Source organism: Solenopsis invicta, chromosome 5 (genome assembly GCF_016802725.1).
Source record: "Solenopsis invicta isolate M01_SB chromosome 5, UNIL_Sinv_3.0, whole genome shotgun sequence".
NCBI lineage: Eukaryota > Metazoa > Arthropoda > Insecta > Hymenoptera > Formicidae > Solenopsis > Solenopsis invicta.
Window position 1 is genome coordinate 10253266 of NC_052668.1, and position 24082 is coordinate 10277347.

General features: G+C 29.8%; 1 protein-coding gene across 3 annotated transcripts; it reads right to left on the reverse strand.

The window, feature by feature from the left end:
- Positions 1 to 1366: 1366 nt before the first annotated feature.
- LOC105198598 (2-acylglycerol O-acyltransferase 1) lies at positions 1367 to 8127 on the reverse strand. Of its 3 annotated transcripts, none has more exons than XM_011165359.3 (7): positions 7896 to 8126; positions 6947 to 7088; positions 4366 to 4666; positions 3851 to 4125; positions 3116 to 3302; positions 2621 to 2820; positions 1367 to 2484 (listed from the first exon to the last, which is right to left on the reverse strand). In XM_011165359.3, exons 3-7 carry the CDS (start codon positions 4590 to 4592, stop codon positions 2330 to 2332), a joined length of 1044 nt encoding a protein of 347 aa, XP_011163661.1. In that variant the 5' UTR covers positions 4593 to 4666; positions 6947 to 7088; positions 7896 to 8126; the 3' UTR covers positions 1367 to 2329. The 3 variants fall into 3 exon arrangements, with proteins under 3 accessions (XP_011163661.1, XP_039305380.1, XP_011163662.1); XM_039449446.1 differs by having other exon boundaries at positions 2330 to 2484; positions 4366 to 4684; positions 7896 to 8127; XM_011165360.3 differs by having other exon boundaries at positions 2330 to 2484; positions 7825 to 8127.
- Between the last annotated feature and the right edge of the window lie 15955 nt (positions 8128 to 24082).

Consider the following 24082-nt stretch of genomic DNA (forward strand, 5'->3'; position numbering starts at 1 on the left):
TGCTTTCGCTGACTTGACAACTTTTTTACGAAAAAAATATTTATTTATAAATATTTATTTTAATATTGTAAAAAACTGTTTTCTTAACAATAAATAAAATAAAAATATTTTTTAAAGTAAGAAAAAATTGCCAATCTTCCTCAAGAATTTTTTCCGGAAATTTTCAAGCGGTTACCCATTCAAATCGTAATCGTAAAAAAGTATAAATTTATATATTTTTATATAAATAATATGCTTTAATTATATGTTTTATTTTTTCAATAACATATATTGACTCGATATACTACATGTGTTAACATAAAGTGTTCACAGATCATCACCAGGCATCAGTTCGCAGCAGTCTTACAGGTCAAGCAACATTGGTCGAGGACTTGGATGGGTGGCCGTTTGAAAATTTCCGAAAAAAGAAATCTTGAGAAAAATTCCTGATTTTTTTTTACTTTAAGTAACATTTCTATTTTATTTAAGATTTAACATTAAGAAAACTGTTTTTGACAATATTAAAATAAATATTTATTAATAAATTTTTTATATCATATATGTTCATATATTTTTATAGATGATCATATAGAGACAAATTTCGTACATGATCATATATGATGATTTATATATGGTCATATATAATTATATATAAAAATTTTTACTCGGGTTTTCTTTTGATTGCTGTAGTTGACCAACTTTTTGGATGATTCTATACAAAACTTTCTCGAACACAAGACATGTTCGAATAAATCCGTTCGCATTTGTTATTCGTATATAAATCAGAAAGAGATGTGATTTTGTCTATACACAGTGGATCGAAATACATAATATAAATTTTTGAGATATTATTTGTTTAAGTATCAATATTACAGAGAAGAATATGTGAAAAGTATTACTACAAAGATGAAAATGGTATACATTATAATCATTTATAGTGATTTAAGATAAAGCTACTTATTATAGACAACACGTATTTAAAAGACATCTTAAAGACTATAAGACATCTTAATTTAATACGTCTTTTAGTCATCTTTAAGATGTCATAATGTTGTCTAAATATTTTTTGTTTAAATAATTATCTAAATAATTTTATGTAAAATAACTCCGGTGTATACGCTGCACCGATCGAAAACTTAATTTATTTAGTATTATTTATTATATTTAAGAAAAATTAATTATACTAGTAAATAGTATAATTATACTAATTATACTAATAAAATTATTTATTACTTTATAAAAAAATTAAATATACAAAATATCTGTTCCCTTATATTTGGAAAAGAAACTTTAAGAAACCATTATATTTTTGCCGTATGTCGAAAATGGGAGGGTTTATAGCCACTTATGAGTGAGACAATCAAAAATTGACAAAGAATACAAGAACTTATATTTTTGTGTACTTCATTTTTTACTACCTTTTACTTATGTATTCTGAAATAAACATTTACATTTCGTGCAAAGAGAATAATTATTTTACGTAAATTGTTATACATTACTACGACCGCCATAATACTGACAAATCGATTTATCTCACAATGGTTTTATTAATATTAAGAATATTAAAACTAAAATTATAACACAATACTAATGTAATATAAAGACATGTAACAAAGTAGTTGCAACAAATTATCAATACTTCTTCTATTTCTTCTGACTTTTGCGACGTAAATACCGGAGTTATCTTGATAAGATAAGGCAAACACTGACAGTAAAATACTTATAATAAAGGACAAGCACTAATAAGAAATTATTCAATATTCTAATAAATATATTATTTCTTTGTGCGTTTATTTAATTATCAAATTAAACATAAAAAGAGACCCATAATTATTATTTTAATTATCATTTATACAATAAACTTATTACATACGTGAACATAGGTCATACAATAATATATTGACTTTTATTTATTAGAAAAACTCTAAAATTTAGCTAAATTTTAATAATGGATTGAAACGATTTTCTGACACACACACATGCATGTACGCACGCCCGCACCAGCGCACGCATGCATCACGTACACTCTAGAATACATATTTCATATGTAATATAAAAATTGCAGCAACAATATCATATAATTAAATTTCATTTAATATATTCTTTTACGTGTGCTTATGTAAGTTCTGACTTCTAATCTAAGTTGAGAATCTAATTGAGAATCTTTGTAAATAAATTGTAATAAATGATTAACATAGTACAATATAATGTACAATATAAAATCTTTTAATAGTATATAGACATCTCTTCCGAAATCTTTTTACGCTTTTAAAATAATTACTATCTTAGAGGAAGTTTCAAAATAATAACAAATTTATATTTTATATTATATCATACATTTGAATACGTGTTATAATTCGAGGGTAATATTTTCTGCATTTTTCAAATAATTGTATTTTTGTGTTTCGAAGAGATCGATTAAACCTTTCATAAATTTTTCATGATATTCGTTGATCTGCTCAACCGTAGGTTCCGCTATTTTTGGCAATTCAATAGGACTGCCAACTATAATGAAAAGAAATATAAAATTTGAATGTAGAATTAAAATAATGAGATTAATAATTTAGTATGTGTGCATTAATACCATACTTATGTGATACCAATGTCTACATGAAATTGCGATTGTCAAAGAGATCCTTACCGACTACAGTAACAGGTAATCGCTTCGGAATAAGGCCAAATGAATACTGAAAGAATCCTCTGCCTGAGAAAACGATGGGTGCTAATCCAATGAGATTGCGAATGTAATTCTGTATGCGTCTAAAAGTCGATCCTTCTGGACGATATATTTGATTGTATAAATCCGTTTCGCCGAAGGAAAAAACAGGAACCAACGTCGTACTAAAACACAAAATTATATTAGATTTAAATTATATTAAATACGACTACTATGTATGGCTTCTTATTATTGTATTTATGCTTCTTTTTATTTCTCACGACAATTTATGTTTTACAATAGCTATTACATAAACAGTTTGCAAACAAGTTTTCCTTTAGATATGATTTGCATAATATAAAAAAAATTGTAATGTAAAACAGATTACAAAACAATTTATTATTAGATGTGGTTTGCCTTGAACGTTAAATAATGTCATAAAAAATATACTCATATGCTAAAAACTCTGTAATTACTTACCCATGTTTTAATGCTAGTTTTACGAAACCTTTTCTTCTTTTCACTATGATACGGTAAGTGCCCGGCGTAGATTCCATTGATTCGGAAGCACCACCGACAATGAGAACTGTAGCTCTTCCGGTGTAAGGACTATTCGGTGGAGTAGACAATAAATAGTTGATACTTGTCGCACTAGAAGCACAACTACCTACAAGCATACAGTAGTTCATCGTTATAATTGAATTACAGAAAAATATTCTAATTGCTTATCATCGATTTAAAAGTTACATATAAAAATTATACGTAAAAGAATTTTAGTAAAAATCTATACTGTTCAAAACATATGCACACATGCAAATTAGTATCCCAACCATGTATTCAATTTTTTTATATAAAAAATAATTTAAAACAATTTTTTACAGATAAGAATATAATGTTTTAATATGTATTATTTTTTAATGTAACAAAACAAATTTTAAATATAATATCTAAAAGAAAACTAATGAGAGTCAAGTGCGGTTCTTGATCCAATTATTAGAAAAAATTGCAAACTTTATTGAACATGAAACAATTTAGAATATATAAAAACATAACACAACTTAGAATAAATTTACTTAAAATAATTTTAAGTAAATTTATACTCATAGCGCTGCAGATATCGAAAGTATTTAGTACACCATTTGCAAGTTTCATCCGCAGTTAAGCGAGAGGAAAGTTTAATAAACTACAAAAAAATGAACTATTAAGAATTTTTACCTAATGAATAAGGATATTCTCTGAATATAGGTACTTTGAAATGTTGATCGAGAGTGATTGGACGGATTTCTAGTCCAGGGAACAGTTCTTTACAGCCCAATGCATCCGTTCCGAATGAACCCATTATCCCCATCGATAAAATGCCATGAGGTACGCAAACAAAGAGATAAGATTTTTTGGGATCTAAATCAACCGTTTTCACTAATTTCAACGGAAAATAATTGCAATAATAACGCCAAAACGCGTTATTTCTCGCTGCTCTCGTCCAAAATTCACTGAAATGTAAAATATATAATCATTCTCTGAATATTAATAAATATCATCTTCCTCTTATTGATGATCTTTTATCACGATGATTTTTTTATATAAGATAATACTCGCGATAAAAGAATATTTTAACGTATTTTTTACTTATTTATTATGTTGCAATGAGTAATTGTTTCTTTAAGTGTTTGACAAGATTTTTATTTGTCTACTACGTCGATTACTTCAATAGAGATTAATTGTATTGTTACCTTCTACCGCCACGATTGCAAGTGTCCCAATCATAGTACATCCAAAGAAAATAGAGTAGCAGAAAGTAGCGTATTGTTTCTGTATAGAATAAAAGATAGGCTGTGATTAAAAATCCCAAAAAATTACCGAAAGCACTAACAAAAATCCATATTGCAGCGGCCAATGTTTGGAGTCTTCTTTCCATAGGTACATTTAACGGCGCAAATTTCACGCCGAGAATTTCCATGTTTCTCGCTTGTTAACTTTGTATAAAATTCAAATCGTAGATAACCGATTTTTTTCGTTTAATTTATACATTACCTGTAAACAATTGATTTTCTATTATAAATTTGATGCCTTTCTTCGATTCTTACATAATAATTAGTCGCGTCGCTGACCATGAATCTAATATGAACTAACACTTTATCAAACAGATGCACAAAGTCTATCTTTGATCACCGCAAGAAACGGACTTTGTAATTCTATATTTATACTCGATCATTTTCTCGACATAACTACAATCGTTTTAATTTACGCTACGATAATTTCTTTATTCTGTACTCAATTCATTTCGCATGTTGCTATACACTTATAACATATAAAAAACATAAGAATAAAAATGTTTCAGTACTATTCGAATTATAATTACATATTTATTTGAACGTTTTAAAATAAATTGAGATTGTATAAACAAATTACCGTTCCATTTTTTCGTCTCAACTTTAAATGTTGAAATCTATATTACCGATTAAGAACTTTTCTATTTTTTCTATTCCTTTAAATAAAATAAAAATTATTTTTTCATAAACAATAAAAAAAATCTGTATAGAAACTAATTTCTTATTTTATTGTATCATATAAATATAATATCCGTACATTCAAATCGCACTTTTTTGTTTACTTCTCCTGTAAGCTTTAAAATCATAAACTGAAGATCTTATAATATTCTTATATATTATTGTTTGTAGATTTAATTTGAAATAATTATAATTACTTATATCTTATATACGTAGACAATATTTATCGTAAATATTAGAATTTTAACAAAAGCAAATGCAAAAACGAAAGAAAAAAAGTCTTTACGCGAAAGCGAAAGTAAATATGTATGCGAAAGCAAATAATATTATTATTTCTTTCTACTGAATGATGAAATTGACAATTAGAAAAAATAATATGTAATAATCTAATCATAATAACAGAAAATTATTGAATATGTTTTAGCAGATTATAAATCCAAATGAGTGAATTAGTAACTTATTTTTTTATTTTAAACGACTAAAATACAATAAATAAAATTTACGTATTCTTGCAAAGTAATACAGAGATATAATATCATAAAAAAAAGATAAGTTAGTTTTACTAATTTTCTTTCACAAATAACAAAAATTTAATGAAACAAAATAAACATTTTTTATCTGATTAAATGAAATTCGTAACCATAAAACAAAATAACTCGATACAACTTTTTTTATTAATTCAAATAAAATAAAGTTCTTAGTTCTTACTTCCAATAGTTATAATCAAGACCCTCAAGAATTCACTATGTCATATTCTATGTTCATTATTATTTCAACAAAATCTTTCGCTAAAACTTTCGCATAATGAATTGCAATAGCGAAAGTGAAAGCAAAAGTCTAAAATGATGCGAAAGTCTTACATTCGCATATGAAAAAATTCGAATATACAAATGTTTGTTACAACTCTAATAAATATTATATAAATATTTTATAGATATTTTATATACACCTAAAAAATCATAAAATTTTTATTCGAAATCTTATTAAAATATATCTTACATTTTTTTTATAATATTTAAATAAAAAAGTAAATAGAAAGATAAAGATTATAAATAAAAAGTTAAAAGGCTAAATGACTTGAATTTGTTGCGCTGAAGATGACTCCAAAGTTGAATCAAAGCGTTCAAACAAAAATCTTTTGAATAAATCTATCTGCTTTGCGCAACATTAATCGCGCTGGACTCTCATTATAATTATTTCTATTTTTGTTAAATCTCGAGAGTCGGTATTCAAGTATAATTATTTTAAATAAAAAGATAATTTATAATAATATTTTAAACATATTTTATAAATATTTTTATTTGATATTTACGATAAATGTTTATGATCTGTTTATTCTGAAGATATAAAAATATTTATTAAATAATTTTGTAAATATTTTTATATCTTTATTTATTTAATATAAATATAAATATTTAAATAATGATTATAGATATTTTGTAAATCTTTGAAAAATATTGTGTACTATCTGAGTACGTAAAGAAATATCTCCTTAGGTAGCAAAAGAAAGAAGAACTAATTAAAAAATTTTTTTTGGGTTTTTCATAGCATTTTGTTTTACTACATTTATTTGCATATTTTCTTTTATCTTGAAAGATTTTTTATTCTACATGAAGAAAGCAAAATAAATAATAGAAAAATTAAATTTTACGTTGGATCGGTAGGCGATCTTAACATCGCCACAAGTAAAAATATTTTCTTTTTTCTCTTTATAAGAAATTAATACGGTATCAGATAGTAAAACTAATTTTTCACAATACATAAACACATACTTCACTATATTTTGCAATTTAAATAAACTTACTAGTGATGATTTCACAGATGGTTTCACAAACTGTTATGGCATCGTGTTATACTTTCTGGAAATTTTTAAGAGAATAAAATACCTTATCGTTATCAGACTCTTACATTATCAATTTCCACAGATACCAATGTTGAGATATCATCTAAAAAATATACGTTTATATATTTAACTGTTCAATTATACTCAGATTATGTTATTGCATAATATAATATATTATTTATTATATATACCTTATATTATTGTTGAAAAAAACATTTTTTTATTAAAATAGTAATAATAATTTCCATAATAGTATAAGGTATATCAAAAAATAAAATTTGGCCATAAATAGATATATGAAATAGATATTGATATGAAAATGCAAGTTGTAAGAATATTATACGTAGAAAAGGTAGATTGAGTGATAAAGTGCGAGACCTAAAAATCGCATAAAAAGAAACAGAAGACAGTTGTAGAAAAGTGACGATTGTGTGAGTGAGAGAAAGAAGGAGATACGAAACTGCTTTCTCTATATTTTTCTACCTGATCCGCTACCGACCGAAACATTTTTTAACACGTTCGGTCTATCTTTACTATAAATACGTGGAGAATATCGGTATTCTAGATTAGCTATTAGGTATTAGAATAGCTTAGTATGCAAATTATTAATATTTTTAAAGCTCTCAACAAATACAATCAAATTATATCTATTATTTATCTTTATTAATCAAATCTAAATTTAAAATAAATTTATCACAGAAGTGTAAAACAAAAGAAAAACAGTTTACTATTTATAACAAATACTATACATTTTAACATAGCTATTTATCATTAAATTTTCTATTATATTTTTTGAGCATTGTGTAACGAATTTATAGCAATTTCCGTTTGAAACGTACGCGCTAAATTTTGAGCATTTTTGTTTCGAGTAGTCCAATCACATAAGATTCACGTCTTTCAAATTTATCACCTGAATCGTTGCAGCTATTTCGACAATTACAGACTTTTGGCTGACACCTTTTTGTCTTGGTATAGCGCCAGGTTACACACTGTTGTTGTCTCTTACGAGTGAAAGTGCGTTTCAGCACAATACGCGACGACCACGTGTATGCTCCGTGTGTAAATATATTTATCTTTGCGACGATTTCCACGGAACGTTCGGTACGATGTCATGCGTCTTACTGTTGGATTTTGCCGATAGCATGAGGAGAAAGCATGTATGACCGAATACGCACACACGCACGCACACATACGCGCGCGCACTCATTTACACATGCACAAACGCATGGGCGATCGTCCATGAGAACGAAGAAGTTCCAACGTTCAAGATCCGACATTCAGGTTCGTTCAAATTTTAGCGCATACGAATAAATCGGAGAATCATCTATCTACGTCTGATCTTTTAATAGTTAAATCGGAATCTTTCAAATGCGCCGTTAAACCATTATATTGTTATATAAATATAAATGTAAATTAGTATTATAGTATTGTGTTAAAAAGTATGTCTTGCACATTTTGCGATGTAAAGTATACACAGATAACAGTTCATATTTAAAACACGTATTCATATTTAAAACATGCATTCAATTTGCATTTAATTTTAAATACAAATAAAAATGTCCCATTCATGTTCACCAGTATTAGCATTATAGAAAAGAGGTTTTGAAATAGAGCTGTTGAGATATCATATTATCTCGTATAATTAGCATGGAATTTTAAAAGTAGTTGTAAACATTCATTATCCATTTAAACATTGTCCATTTAAACATTGTAGAATGGTTATTACTGCTCAATGCTTTTTATAAAAGCTGAATTTGAGTTTATGCAGATAGCAAACATTTTTACAGATGTATACTCTTCACGTAATTTTGAAAAGTATACTAGGCTAGTAATTTTTTAACTTTAGTCTAGCTAAAAGTCTTGAATGTGTTTTTCAACTAATCTAATTAAATTTAATGTGTGTACAAATTCAAATTATAAGAGTTATGTACATATGAGAGAGGATCGTGGACTACTTGCTAAGCAAAAACATTCCGATTGATTACCTTCATTAATAATCTCATTTTAATCGTTGCATGCATATTTACTAGTGCAGCAAAGAAATTATTTAAAAAAATTATTTTTTAAGCCATAAAAATCAGTTAAAAAGTATTATCTTTATTGTAAGTAAAAATATATTTTATAAAATATTTATAAAACCTGTTTGTTTTATAGCACTTATAAAAGTGTAAGGTCTATGAAAAATCACTAATTTGTAACTTCGTATAACTAAAAGTTCCTTTTATGACAGTTGGAGTACACGATTCCCTTCTATCTCCTAAACTCATTTCCCTTTTTCTCTTTTCAGCAAATTGTAAATTACGTTCGTTCTTTATACCCGATAAACTTCTATCTATAGGATGATTGGTAAAATTTGATTAGTACTTTATAACGATTCCCCTCTTCTGTGAAAAATTTACGAGTGACGCCGGATAACAAGGTAAAAATTATTTCTCTATAGGAATACGTATATCCATATTCAATTTTAATAACAACTTTAAATTCAGACTTCTAGTCTAAGATTACGCCGAAATGCGGCCTTATGAATTGTCAAGCCGCGCAAATGATTCCGGAATATGCATAACCACTTAAAATTCAAATAGAACAATACATTTCATAGGTCAGATAATCCCAGATACATCATATAATGAAACTGTCTGTCAGAACAACAAAGGAAATATCCGTATTTGCTTAAGATACCTCAAGGTATAGTAATTCAAACTTCAATCAGCAAGCACAAAAGGGTTTTCTTAATCTCAAATGTCTGGTACGAAACAGCTACGCAAACCTTGCTTTCCATACATATAGAACCCTTCAGCAATGTATCGAATCAGTATCTTCTCTGTGTTTTACAATAGTACCATCTCCGTTTTTTTCAATTCGGTATTATTTCAATTTTTGCTTTAGTTTTTATTTACATATCATAGTTCAATAATCAGAATGTCTCGTTTAGGGGAGACCGGGGCTAAACGCTCCATATTTTAGAACTTTGAAGCTACAACTTCTCAGATAATTAATTGTTGTAATTGCTTATACAAACGTAATAGAGGCAACCTTTCTCTATATGTTAATGCCTAATATGATCCTGTTGATCATACGTTTTATTTTATAATAAACAAAATATAAACGTGCAACAACGCCATTTGGCCATTTTGTTCCGATACCGGGGTCAGTTGGTTAGTAGGGCCTAGGCTCGGTTTTTCATTATCTAATTAACTGATGGTTAAATTTTACTTGATGTTTTATCCGATAAACTTCATCCATGATGATGCCATAAGTGAAGCTTATTGACTAAAACTTAAATTTAAGTTTAACCATCAGTTAACTAGATAATGAAAAACCGGGTCCTAGTGGGACAAGAAGGCTCTGTATAAAATGCACGTAATCTGCACGTATAATAGTTAATACCAAGGCGTGACGCGGAGTTGTACTAAGCGCCATGGCGCACAGTGCCTATCATTAAATATGAGCCAACTGACCCCAATCGGACATCTGCTTTATTTCAATCATTTTATGAATAAAAATTGTGTTTACTACCCAAAATAGTATATCATACATTTGCGAAAAGCTTTAGTCTAATTAGTAACACGTTATTTAAATTTATACATTGACGCTAAAAAATATTAATATAAAATTTTGGGAATCTCAAAAATTTACTTTGCTACAGTTAAATTGGTATTTTATTTTTTTTTAATGTATATTATTCCAATTTTAATGAAACTTAAAGGAAAGTATCTTTATTCTAAAAGGATGTTTTGCAATTTTTTATTTGCTGTTCGTTTCAAGATAAATACTAAAAAAGAGCACATAGCCTCTGGTGTCATTTAGCCCCGGTGTCTTCTAACCGCGTCGCATCGATACTGTTCATTCAAATGATTACATCCGTACTTGAAGTCTTCCACTAATTTTGGCAATTAGCAACAATCGGGCGCTATCTCCTTATCTATTAAAAAAGAATCTGGGTAACAATGCATCAACTATTTTTTTTATTATTATACACTCAGCCAAAAGGGTCGTTTCTTAATTTGATTTTTATGTGTTAAAATAAAATTAGCTTTAAACAAAAGTTTATTTGATTTCAAGAAATGACATTATCAACCCTTTTAAAATTATTTGGTTAATTTAAATAAATGTAAAAAACAATTAAATTGTCTGATTAATTGTGCAGTAAAAAAAATTACCAAAGAATTTCTTCAAATCAAAGAAACTTTTTTTTAATTATATAGCAATACATAAATAAATTTTTTTTATTTATTAAAACATAATAACGCGTACCATTAGGTTAAAAAAGAAGAGAATATATAGCTAATGTGGACAGTATGGCTACTCTTATTGTCTCAGCTATTAGGTGAAAAATTCTAACAATTGCTCATAGAAATATTTGTTTAGTAGCCCGCTGTTTTTTAATAGGGTTAATGTGCCAATACACAATAACTGACAATTATTATACAGTATTTTTACTTTTGAACAATTCGAAACTTTTTCAAGGTACATTTTAATAAAACTTGAGTGTATTATCACATGAATCTATGTACATTCGAGTCATTTGAATGTTTTTTTTTTGTTATTTAAAGTAGTTTTATTACACAAGTCCCAGCCAAAAGTTAATCTTCCATATATGTTATAATTCAACGAAAACAAGTGTAGTACTGACCAATTTTATTAAAGAGTGTACTTATGTAATTTATTATTGTAAAAAAGTGAGGAAAACATTCTAAGCATACCGAAAATACGAGATAAAAACATCGTTTATGCCGCACGAATATTTTGCGTAGACTGTGCGTCAAAGGGCAATGTTACACTGCTATCAAGTTGACATTAATAACCTTTGTAGGTCATGATTATTGCACATAAATATCATATTTATACTTTTTGCAGAATATTTTGAAAAAGATTAATAAATGTCAGAAATAAATAAATGAGCTTGATAACCTATAGAACATTTGGAAAGAAAAGTGTCAAAAGATGTGCAAAAGCATTCGCAACTCATCTACATACGTCCCCTACATACGTTTTGTTTTTACTACTAAAAATTCCAATCTTTATAATTAATATTTGCCTAGTTACTTTTGTTTCCTTTATTTTAGATGATTCATATTATATTTTTATTATATTCCATAAAGTTCTCTAACATTTATGTAAATTTGTAAATACCGTTTTTGCGCTATAATTAAAAACATACTATCTCTACATGCCTATCCTGATAACTTAAAGTCTAAAATCAGATTATAATTGCCCTAGTTGCACCACACAAAACAGAGACGTGCTGTTTTGGTCACAAAGTCACAGAAAATATGATACGTCGTTTGTACATCGTTGCGACGCAACCAAATAATTTGAATATTTTAATTAATTAGCTGTTTGTTGAATTTTCTCTTATATTATGATTTATATTTTAAAGATAAATAATATTTCACTTTTTAAAGAATGACGTTTTTTATTTAATGTTATTAAATTTAACACGTAATTGTGAAGACGTTACATAGAATAATGTATTACAGTTGGGCAATACTATCGCAATATTCAGCTATCCGGTAAAAATCATTATCCGATGCACCCCTCATAATTATTTTCTTAAGGGGATGCTAAAGTCATTTTTTTTTTACAGACAAAACGTTAATTTTCGGGCATGCCGTTCTTCTAATTGCATTTACAGATTTAAAAATTTTTTTCCACAAAGAAAGTATAGACAATAATGTATAATGGACGCTATATAAGGATAATGAAAACAAAAAAAATTGGAAAATTATTTTCACACATAAATAAAAGGCGGAGCATTATGAGATTTTTCACCGATATTCTAATATAGTAGAATAATTTTTCTGATGAATTCTCTTGAAAATGAAATCAAGTGGAAGATGTTTTGATTTACTATAATATATGATTAAAACTAACTTTTTCAAGCTTCCAATATTTGGAACCATATAAACATAAATAGATGTATACATATAGAATTATATATAAAAATTATATATAAATAGAATATTATACTTCAGAATCACTGTAATTTATAGTTTGAACCAAAAACCACTATAAATTACAGTTGAATTATGGTAATTACGACCATTCTCTTCTCTCATTGTCAGTGTACAATTATTATACATTTTATCTTGCAAGTATTTTACTATACGTACATAATGCAGTAAAAACCAATCTTAATTTTTCAAAATTGGTTGATAATTTTCAGTTCGCAATTAGTGCATAAATCACAAAATACACTTCATTACAACGTCACATTCACCAGAAATTTGAATGTTAGTTATGTGTCAGCGACGTGGCAATTACGTTTCGACACCAGTTGCGACGAGTTAGCACGTCACAGTGACGTGTTGATTTCATTTGATGCAGGCAGGGATACGTCTGTAAGATGTCTTTAAGGCTATTTTTTTTTAAATGTGAGTTAACAACATTTTCAGATGTCTTAAAAATGTTTTATGACTGAATTTTAAACTTTGTGTTGTTTGGGTAGCATTAGAAAATGTATGTTTAAAATATTAACTTTAAATGCAGTTATCTTTTGAATATACCTGGTTACTCTCCTAGAAATTATACGTATAGAGAATATTATTTTTATAATAAATAGTAAAAGTTTCAAACAATTAAAAAAGTCATTTTGCCATGAAACTGACTTAACTGTTACAACAATAACATGGATTTTGTTAATACGGTTTTTCAAGTGAAATTTTCGTATTGAAATATCTTCGATGAATTGATTGTGTGTGTGTGTGTGTGCGTGTGTGTGTGTGTGTGTGTGCGTGTGCGTGTGCGCGTGTGTGTGTGTGTGTGTGTGTGCATGTGTGCGTGTGTGTGCGTATGCGCGGTGCGCGTATGCATGTGTATGCGTGTACGCGTGTGTTACTCTAGAGGACAATATTTAGAAACATTTATAGAGATATTATTTTATATTTGTTTAATATTAAAAAGAGATAAAATGACATTTCTAATGATACCTTTTAAGTTTCTGAATGTAGGCAAATTCTAAACAATAAAAAATTAAAAATAGAGGAGAAGAGGGTATTACGGTTACTGTCGACTGTATGGACCCCTATTATCTCCGTTATTAAGTGATGTATTCTAACAATTGCTTATGGAGATATTCATTTAGTAAACCGGCGTTTTTTAGTGATGCTAATATGACAATACATAATAAGTGACAATTATTACAAGGCATTTTCACTTTTGAGCACTTCAAAACTTTTTCAAGGTATACTTTTAACCTTTAATTACATACACTTCCTCATTATTCTTAAACTTGAGTGTATTATCACACGAATGTACATTCACTTGAGTATTTTTTTTGTTATTTATCTTTTTATTCTGCTATATACATTTCAAGTTATACAAAGTTAAAACAATAACATAGAATTTCATTAATATGGCTTTTTAAGCGAAATTTTTTATCGAAATATTTCTTCCATAAATCGATTGTCATTCTAGAGAGTGGTGTCTAGAAACATTAAAGACATCATTTTATGCTTGTTGTTTAATGTTAAATAGAGATAATATGATATTTCTAATGAAATTTCTAATGATATTTCTAAAGTTTCTAGACGCAGAAAAAGTTTAAATAAGAAAAATTTTAAACAATAGAAAATTAAAAATACATAATTTTGTTACAAGATACTGTGTTTCTTTTAAACTGAACCAATTTTTTAAAATTATTTTTATAAATAGCCATATTACAACCACTTTTTTTCTGCTACCGATTATGCAGGGCATCAGATTTTTATAAATCATGTCCTAAATAATAAATATCTCATTACTTTGAGCCTAGAATCTGTCAAACAACACTTTGACGTAATGAATGTAATCGTTCAAGATTCAATAGAAAATATTAATTATAAACAAAATTATTCAATAAAATGAAAATGAGTGCCATATTACTCTTTTCTCCTCTATATAATTTTGTAACAAAATACTATGTTTTTTAAGCTAAACCAATTTTTAAAAGTTATTTTGAGTTATTACAACCACTTTTTTCTTCCCCCGATTATATAGGGCGTCACATTTTTATAAATTACGTTCTAAGTAATAAATACAAAACATAATAAAGTTTACATAATTCGTTATTAACATTCGTTATTAAAATTCGTCAATGTCAAACATACATTACAAAGTTTGCAAGAAATTTTTTTGGTAAATGTATTTTTCTACGTAAGAACAGAACAGCGTGATTGTAGTCTGATAGATCCATATCAAAAGAAAAACTTTAATCATATCTCCCCAGGTAGAACACAAAATCATAAAAACATAATGACTTTATTTGTCACTTATAAATCAATAAATGTTACCCTATTGACATCATTATGATGTGATCAAGTAACAAATGAATGATTTTTCATATTATTATGACTTCTGTGTTAGACCTGGATTATTGTTTGGAATTGTTTCGTCAATTTAACACATCAGCTAAAATCAAATTAAAAATCTTGAAAATAAATATAAAATAAATGTTAATTATATGAATATAAAGCTCTTTTAACTTACATAATTGTGTGATTAAAATAAAATGACACATATGGCAAAAATCAGTCGTGTCGTAGAGCGCACATTTTGGCACAAATAAAAACAACAAGTGATAATAATTTAAGATTGTTAGCAAAATAGAACCTCTTTGTCAAACGGGCAATAGCAGAATGAGAAACCGCAAATAAAATTTCAATATTTAACTGTAACATGTCTAACAGTCCTTCAATAATTGTTATTGAAAAATGATTTCAACAAACATAGAAAATGTTAAGAAACTCAATATTCTTTTCCAAAATACCATTTTTTTTTATTGGTTTACCTCTGGTAAAAAATTTTTTCAGAATTTTTTATATAATTTTTCAGAATTTTTTAGAATATCTGTATAATTTTATAACTTTTTCAGATTTTGTATACAAATCGAAATATTTTTCAAAAATACAATTAAAAAAAACTTAGAAAGTTTACATCTTTTTCAGAATTTTTTATATATGTTAGTTATAAAATATTCTAAATGGAAAGAACGATTTTGCTAACTAAAAGTCTAAAATGCTAGTCTAAAAATTTAGCTGGCTACAGTCTGAAAATAATTTTGTTAGATTATCAAAATAATTATGTTGGACTCTCAAATTAATTGCTAGAATGTCAAAATTTCTTACAGCATTATTCGTCATGTTTAAACATCTATCATATTTATTTTGATAATCTAATAAAGTTATTTTCAGATCTATATCCAGTTAAACCTTTAGCAAAATTATTCTTTCCATGTAAGATTTCTAAGATTTTTTATTCAATAATTTCTGATAAAATGTCATAAAATCTAAAAAAGTTTAAAATATTTTTTTAAAAATTATGAGATAAAAATCTCAAAATATTTTAGAAATCACATGTACAAAATATTCTGAAAAAAGATGTAGATTTTCTGAATATTTCTGAGACTAATCTTTTTTGGTAATTTGTCTCATAATCAAGAATTTTAATTATATTACAATTAAAAGAATGATTAAAATTGATTAGTTATTACAATGTGTCTGCTTGATTCTAACTTTATGTTGTTAATATATTCTTCAATCTTTGTTTTAATTATTTCTTTGTCCAACGGTAATTATTGACTTTAGGGAAAGCAGCTCCGATGACCTTGACCTTGACATACGTGATCTAGCCCTGAGTAACCTCCAAAAGGTTTTAACTATCAATCGTTATTTATTAAAAAGTTATAATCATAAAAAGATTGTAAAAATTATAATGGGGTTTTGACTTTCTATGCGGAGCAAAACCCATCTTACATTTCCCCTTGTTTACAGAGCAAAACATGTGTACTGTTTACATGGGTTTACGACTTGAGATTCACGCATGGCCCCTCGTGCTGTAAAGAATAGCTTTTGAATTCTACAAATGTGTTGAATCTTTAGTGCACAGATTAAAGTCTCGGTGAAACTGATAGCAAAGAAGATTTTGGTGTAAATTTTAATTGCGCGTGAATACTGTATTACTTGCATACGATATGAAAAAGGCGAACAATAAACGAGGCTTCGACCTCATACGATGGCGGGGAGGGGAGAGTGAAGCGCTGCCCGTTCCAGTTCCTAACGAAGCGAGTTCGGCCGTCTCTATTGATCCTACCGGTCCTGATATCTTTTCCCGTAAAACCTGTTTTACTGCGATTCCTTCAGATAACGTCCCACCCTTACAAATAACGCTAAAAGATGTTGATGACCATAATACTTTAGACAAAGTAAGTGAAAACTGGGTAATACATTCGAGAAATTTATTTCAGAAAATTCTAACCAATAGCCGCACGAGGAGAATGCGAGCTACCCCTCCTCCTCAATGAAATCAGCTCGCCTGGATGTGATTTGCGACCTTATTAGAGCTCGAATTCAGGATAAAAACTTCAAAGAGGATAGGATGGAAGAAGACACCCCGTCTACTTCCAGGAAGCGAGTGAATTAAGACGATTCTGACAACAAAGATAAAGCCGCTATAGATAGAAAAAAGAATTCTAAGGAGAATCTTCTAGCATCCGGCCCCTGGCTTTAATTTACAGCGAGAGCATTCAGGTAGTACGGATAATCTCTTTTAGGATAAAGATAACAATAAACATTCTCAATTAGATAGATTCTCCTTTATAGTTTACATTTATACAATCGATAACAATAGAACCAAAACAGTTCATTCCTTACAAGTGAGCAAGATGGTCTCTAACATAATGCCTAAAGACATAATAGAGATAAAAAAATTTGTAGAAATAAGGTCATGGTCGAATTGAAATCTGATTCCGCTGCTAATAATTTATTATTCTCATGTCTCCTTAAACTTTACAACCTTAAAGCTTTTATCCCCGCGTTTCGCAAGAACGGGCATAATAACTGATATCCCTCCCTGTTTTAAAGCCACATCTATTACCAAAGCTATTAAGATCCCTGTTCAAGTTAAAATCTTAGAAGTTAAAAGATCATAAAAAAAGAGAAGAATATTTGCTTTATTCTCTTCTCTGCAGTTAAAATCAAATTTTTCTGACAGATCCTTCCTAAATACGTTTACATAGCCTAATATACGCATACAAAGTCAAATATGAAATCAGACCATTTGTACCCCAAATTAAGTTTTCCTATAATTGTTATAGAATTGGCACACCAGCTTTCGTTGTAGGGACGCTGCTAGGTGCTTGCATTGTGGGGAGGACAAGTATAAGAGAAATCAAATCTGCCCCATGAGGGAAAGACCGTCTATATCAACTGCAAATGCTCTCACATCGCAATTAACAAAACGTGCCCCATGGTAAAAATGATTGCTACCCTAGCGCGAACGGAAAATATTCCGCTTGTAGAACCAAGGAAAAAAGTTCAACAAAGTTTTCCCCTCCCCTCTACATTGAGTAACTCGCAATATAGCCCCCCACCTCCACCCTCTGATATAAGAAGTGACTTTGATCAATTGCACTCTAACAATAGAAACAAATATTTTAATATCCGGAAAATATTATATTATTACATTACATAATCAAAATGAGCAAAACAATATTTTTGCAATATTTTAAAAAACATTTTTTTGCAGTAAAAAGAATACTAGGAATTTTTTTCGAAAATTTTCAAGCGGTCACCTATCCAAGTCGAGACTCCGGAGAACGATGCTTAACCTTTACGACTGCTGCGGACTGATTCCTCGTGATGACCTGTGAACACTTCATACTGATAGGTGTTATACAGAGTGATTCAGAATAACCAGTTGTTCTTCAAGGGGCGTATTCTTGGTCAAATTTTAAGACAATTTTTTCTTCGGCAAAAATTTGGCAGAAGCTTAAATTTCGAGACATAAGTTAGCGTATCACTGGTCGCATACAAAAGGTGCACAGGGGCGGCGCACTGACCGTTACGGGCGAATGTTTTGTGAGACGTCTGTTGCGCTCAGTTGATACGCTTAACTGATACAACACACAAGAGTCTCTCTCTCTCTCTCTCTCTCTCTCTCTCTCTCTCTCTCTATCACATTACAATACTAGCTTTAACTTAAACATGTAATTATTTTCCGTCCTGATTTTAATGATTTTGATAAGAGAAATACCAGGAAATTCCTTTACAATCAAAGAATCAAACAAAGAATTGCACAAAATCTACAAAAGTATTTACATTTTAAGTTTTTAAAAACAGTAGTACCTTTCTTGTCATAGAGAAAGAGAGAGAGAAAGAGAGAGAGAGAGAGAGAGCGCGTGCTTGTGTAAACAAGTTTGGACATGTTTACTTACGTATTATTCTGTACAGCAATCAGTTAGTTGCCTCTACAATGAAATAGATCAAAGTTTTTTTGATTCTCTTGTAAATCATCACTTTAGTATCACATTTCAATATTACAGTGTATCACAACATACAATTCATTCACTTGATCGATAAAACTAAAGCAATTACGCTTGTGATTGTGCGAAGTATAGCATATAAATGAGTAAATAATAAATATGTTATGTTTATTATTTTAAAACTGTTTTAAAATTAAAAAACTGTACAGAAAAGATTAGATACATTACCTACATAAACTCCTTTATTTTGTTAATAAATTGGGAAACCCACGTGGTACAGAGAACGCGTGAACGGGAGAGGGGCAAAGCCCCCTACACTCACTTCCCAGATTTTTCCTAATCCAACTCGATCCTATTTTAATTGTAATTTGGCCAAGGATATCCAATTGACCTCGTTGCGATATATTGAAATTGTGACCAAATTGTGACTAAAATAGAGTTGAGTTGGTTAAATAAGAGAAGGGGGTGCAAGGCGAAGGGCGGAGCCTGACCACGCATTCTCTACAACGGACGGGATTTGATAGCGCACGGTGCGATAGCCCACCAACCAATCATCTTAACTTATCTAACCCAAACAACGGAAAAACTCTAGGCATCGGCCGTTGTGGTGGTGGGCTATCGGTCCCGTGCGCTATCGGGATCCGCCCCTCTACAACATATGGGTTTTCGACTTTCCACGCAAAACAATTTTCCTACTATAACGACTAAAGTATTGAAGTTAGGTAATATATGTGACCTTTTTTATAAAGTTAATTATTACGAAGTTTTTACTTTTGTTTAATACATTTTTTTGTAAAATAAATATTTTCTGAAATAAATAAAAAAAACTGTTTTTTCTTTTATCAAGTATATCTCGCAAATTGTACGAGAGCGTCGATTAATTTATAAGGAAAAGTTGTCCAAGACTCTTTCCTTGATAACATATGTCAAGGTCAAAAACGTCAGAGACTGCTCCCCTGTTATGCACATTTACCTTTGTTTAAATAAAAGTGTTACTAAAAAATATATGTTAATATAATACAATAATTAAATTAAATATATAAAAATTTTTATTTAAAAAATATTTAAAAAACATTAAAAAAATATTATTTGCTTATTGGGATGTAGATTAAGGTTTCTTCATTCATGACCTATATTGTTTATCGATAATACTTATGTTTCTCAACAGTACTATGTTCAAGAAAGAAATCTTGAACTTCAAAATCAAAAGAGCACAAACATAAGTTTTAAATAATACATAATAATATATGCTGTTCAAAAATATAAGCATTCATAACTAAACAAAATAACTTCCGCACATGAAAAAATTATACGTGAATTTTATGTTGCTATTTCTTATATTTATCTTCTTTAAACTTAATCAATAATTCTGCATGGATTATACAGGATAAGTCGATGTGAATTTATTCCCATGAAATCCACATTGTTGTTACCTATCTTAATCTCCGTCAAATTTTATCAGTAATTCTACGTGGATAAAATGTATTAAAATCTACATGGAAATGTCCATGTAGAATTCATGTATCAAGTCGATAAAGTCCTATCCAGAAATTCTACATAATACATGTGGATAGGACGTGGAATCCACGTATCTGTTCTCATCGGGCATTGCTTCCCACTGGTCGAATGGTAGATCTCCCCCGCGTATCTGGAGTTGTGTTTGATTATAGAGGACTATGCCTACGCTGCTGATCGAGACTCTCATACAGACTCCCCTCCTTTCTGTCCATCATTTTTTAAAGAACTGATAATTTTATTTCAACAAAAAGTGTCCCCTTATTTTTTGTTCACGATTACATTGCTATCTTTAAAGCCTTCATTGATTTTATAGAAAAATCATACATCAACTTCTTTCAGAGGTCTGGAAACGTTCAAGGCAATAATTACGCACACAACTATAATTTTGGTCGCAACAATAAAAGAGATTCGACAAGCCCTTTCCTAGGCTAAAAGTTTCTTTGCTTCTCTTAATTAACAAATTCATTTATCTCTTTTCCACTTTCCCAAACTTAACAAATAATAATATGCACAATAACAGTAGCAAACAGTAACAAAAAACATTTTCTTCAGAGTCTCAAACTCACTCACTTGAATTACCAAGACATTCGTGGAAAACTTCCTACTCTGCAATACAATACTTAATACATATAATATACCGATGAACTATAATATATACATATGAATCAACATCTCTAAAGAAGAAATCGGAGCAAATATTTTTATCACGCACATAAACAAGAGTATTAAACACAAATTCCCAGCAAAAAACTTAATCTTCTTTACCAAAGTATGGGCGATCTCAGAAGCCGCTGACCTAATTAAAAGATTCATGTAAAAAAAGGTAGTCATCTTTTTGAATTTTTTAAATGTTTTAAAGGGCTTGAACAACCCAAAGAGGAACCTTTCCAAATAAGTTATCTCCTCTTCAACATTATCTTAAAGTTACAACTGTAAACAGCTTAAAATCACTTTGTGTTGGATACTTGCTTACAAAGACATACCCGGAAATAAACTAGCAACTGCCAAAAAAGCAACTACCTCAGGCAACAAAATCTTCTTTCGAATTCCTTTCTAGGACTTCTATGCAAAATCAAAATTCTTTTTAAGAAATAGGTTCAAGGCCTATTTAGAAAAAGCAGGCATCTACGCTGAACTGGATCACGCCATTCTATTCCAAAAACTGTTAAAGAAATCATGGTATTACAAATATTCACTTAACAGGAAAAAGATCGCTCTCATCAATAGAATACGGAACAGGCTCTACAACTTAAACTACGAATTACATAGAAATTATCTTGCAGCTTCCCCAGCTTGCAAATGAGGCTTTTATAAACAAAACATAAATCACGTAATCTTCTCTTGTCCCATTATAGCAACCAACTCAGAAAGCCTTAAGAAATATATATCGCAAACATACTCCAAATCTGCAACCAAACCAATTACAAATATTTTTCCCCTCCTAGTCTCCTTAAAAATTGAACCATATAGACTCTTCTCCTTTACTAAATTTCTTCAAATCCTTATTTGAACTCTCCGGCCTCACAGGCTCTTGCGCGCGAGTTTGTGATTTATCCGCGATTTAAGGGGAGGGCTCTCTATCTATACAAGTCGCTTTACGTCGCCGCATATGTATGTACAATAATACACCCACCGTAATTGATTCTGTCCCTCAGAATGGGCGGATTCCGATAGAACACCACCATTTACAGTGGCCAATACCTAGAGTGTTTCCGTTGATTGGTTTAGATAAGTCAAGATGATTGGTTGGTGGGCTATTGCACCGTGCGCTATTGGATCCCGTCCCCTCAGAATATTTCCCAACCTGAGAAGTCACCATCTTTCTACATATTTGCAGTTCATGATTAATGTAACGACTGGAGCTTATTGGTTGTTACTATGAAGTAAGATTAAGGAGATGAAACTGCATAGGCTGGGGAGAAAATGGTTGGTCACGAAAAATATATTCTGTAGTCCATAGAGTCGCCATTTTGAATACTGATTTTATCCTTGTTGTTCACCAAATGTTAAACAAAGATAAAACGATAAATGCTGGCATTTTATCTTTGTCCAGCATTAGGTCAAAGATGGCGAAAGACGCTACGGTACACGGAACATTTTTCGTGGCCACTTTCAATCTCTGCAGTTTCGTCTCCTTAATCTTACTTCATGGTCGTTACAATTTTCCGAGGGATAAAATCAATTACCCTGAGTGTACTCCAGTTTGCGAAATGCCGTGTCTTGGACATTTCTTCTTCTCAACGTTATTGGTACCCGTCCCCAGTGTAACAACGTAGCGGGGACGATTTAACCATAGTAACCAAGGTATTTCTCGTCTTCCTTGTAGTAATGAATATTGTTTAATTTGGCATCACTGCAAGCGTGTTGAACTTTGTGCTTCGAAATGATGGCGGAGTAACCAAGCTCTTGAGAGTAAGTCGGAGTAGACAGAACCGGGTGCTCTTCTTCTGAATCGCGTCAAAGACGCGAACTAGCGGGTACACCCGCAAAGCGGGAAGGTTAAATAAGGAGATTGCATGACGTAAAGTAGGCAAAAATAAGACGACAAATGTTGCTGGAAGGAAACTTAAGCATGGGAAAGATATTGATCTCAGAAAGGGGGAAATTGTCTTTAATAAACTTTCTTAATTTGCCGGATTTCAAAATGGTGATAGGACAATAAAATATGACGTGATTTGCATTCTGCGGCCATCACCGCAGTCACAAGATGGTAGATTTATCATGTTTTTTCTATGTAAACTATAATTTAAGTTGTAATGATTACTTCTAAGGCGGTTAATAATAACTATTTCCTTTTTACTAAGAGACTTTCGATGAAACAGTAGAATAGACGATGTAATTATCGGTTTTGTGGCTATGTTGCGAAACAGCGCGCAACACGCTAAAAGAGTTTGTGAAGATCACTACATTCTTCCAGTGGAGTTCTTTAATAATACCGACAGTCTCGAACAAGGCCCATGCTTCGGTGAAAATAGATGCTTTGGCAGACAATTTATGTGTGATAGAACGACCCAAGCACGGGATACAGACACTGACCCCCACACATGTTCCTTGTTCGGATTTGGATTTGTCTGTATACAGTTTGATATGTAAATTAAAGTGTTTCTTTACCATACAGTGAAAGCTTTGTCTAATTAATTCATTAGGTGTGTCTTTTTTGAATTTGTGAGGGAGTCATTGATTTCTGGTTTAAAGCAGGAGACAGGATAACTATACTGGAAACTTGGAACTACTGTACTGCGAAAAATTCTATTGCTTTCCCCAATAACAAGCATGTATATCTCAAAGATGGAAAATTTCTTAAGGATATTGATTCTGTCTTGCCGGGAAATCGCCACACT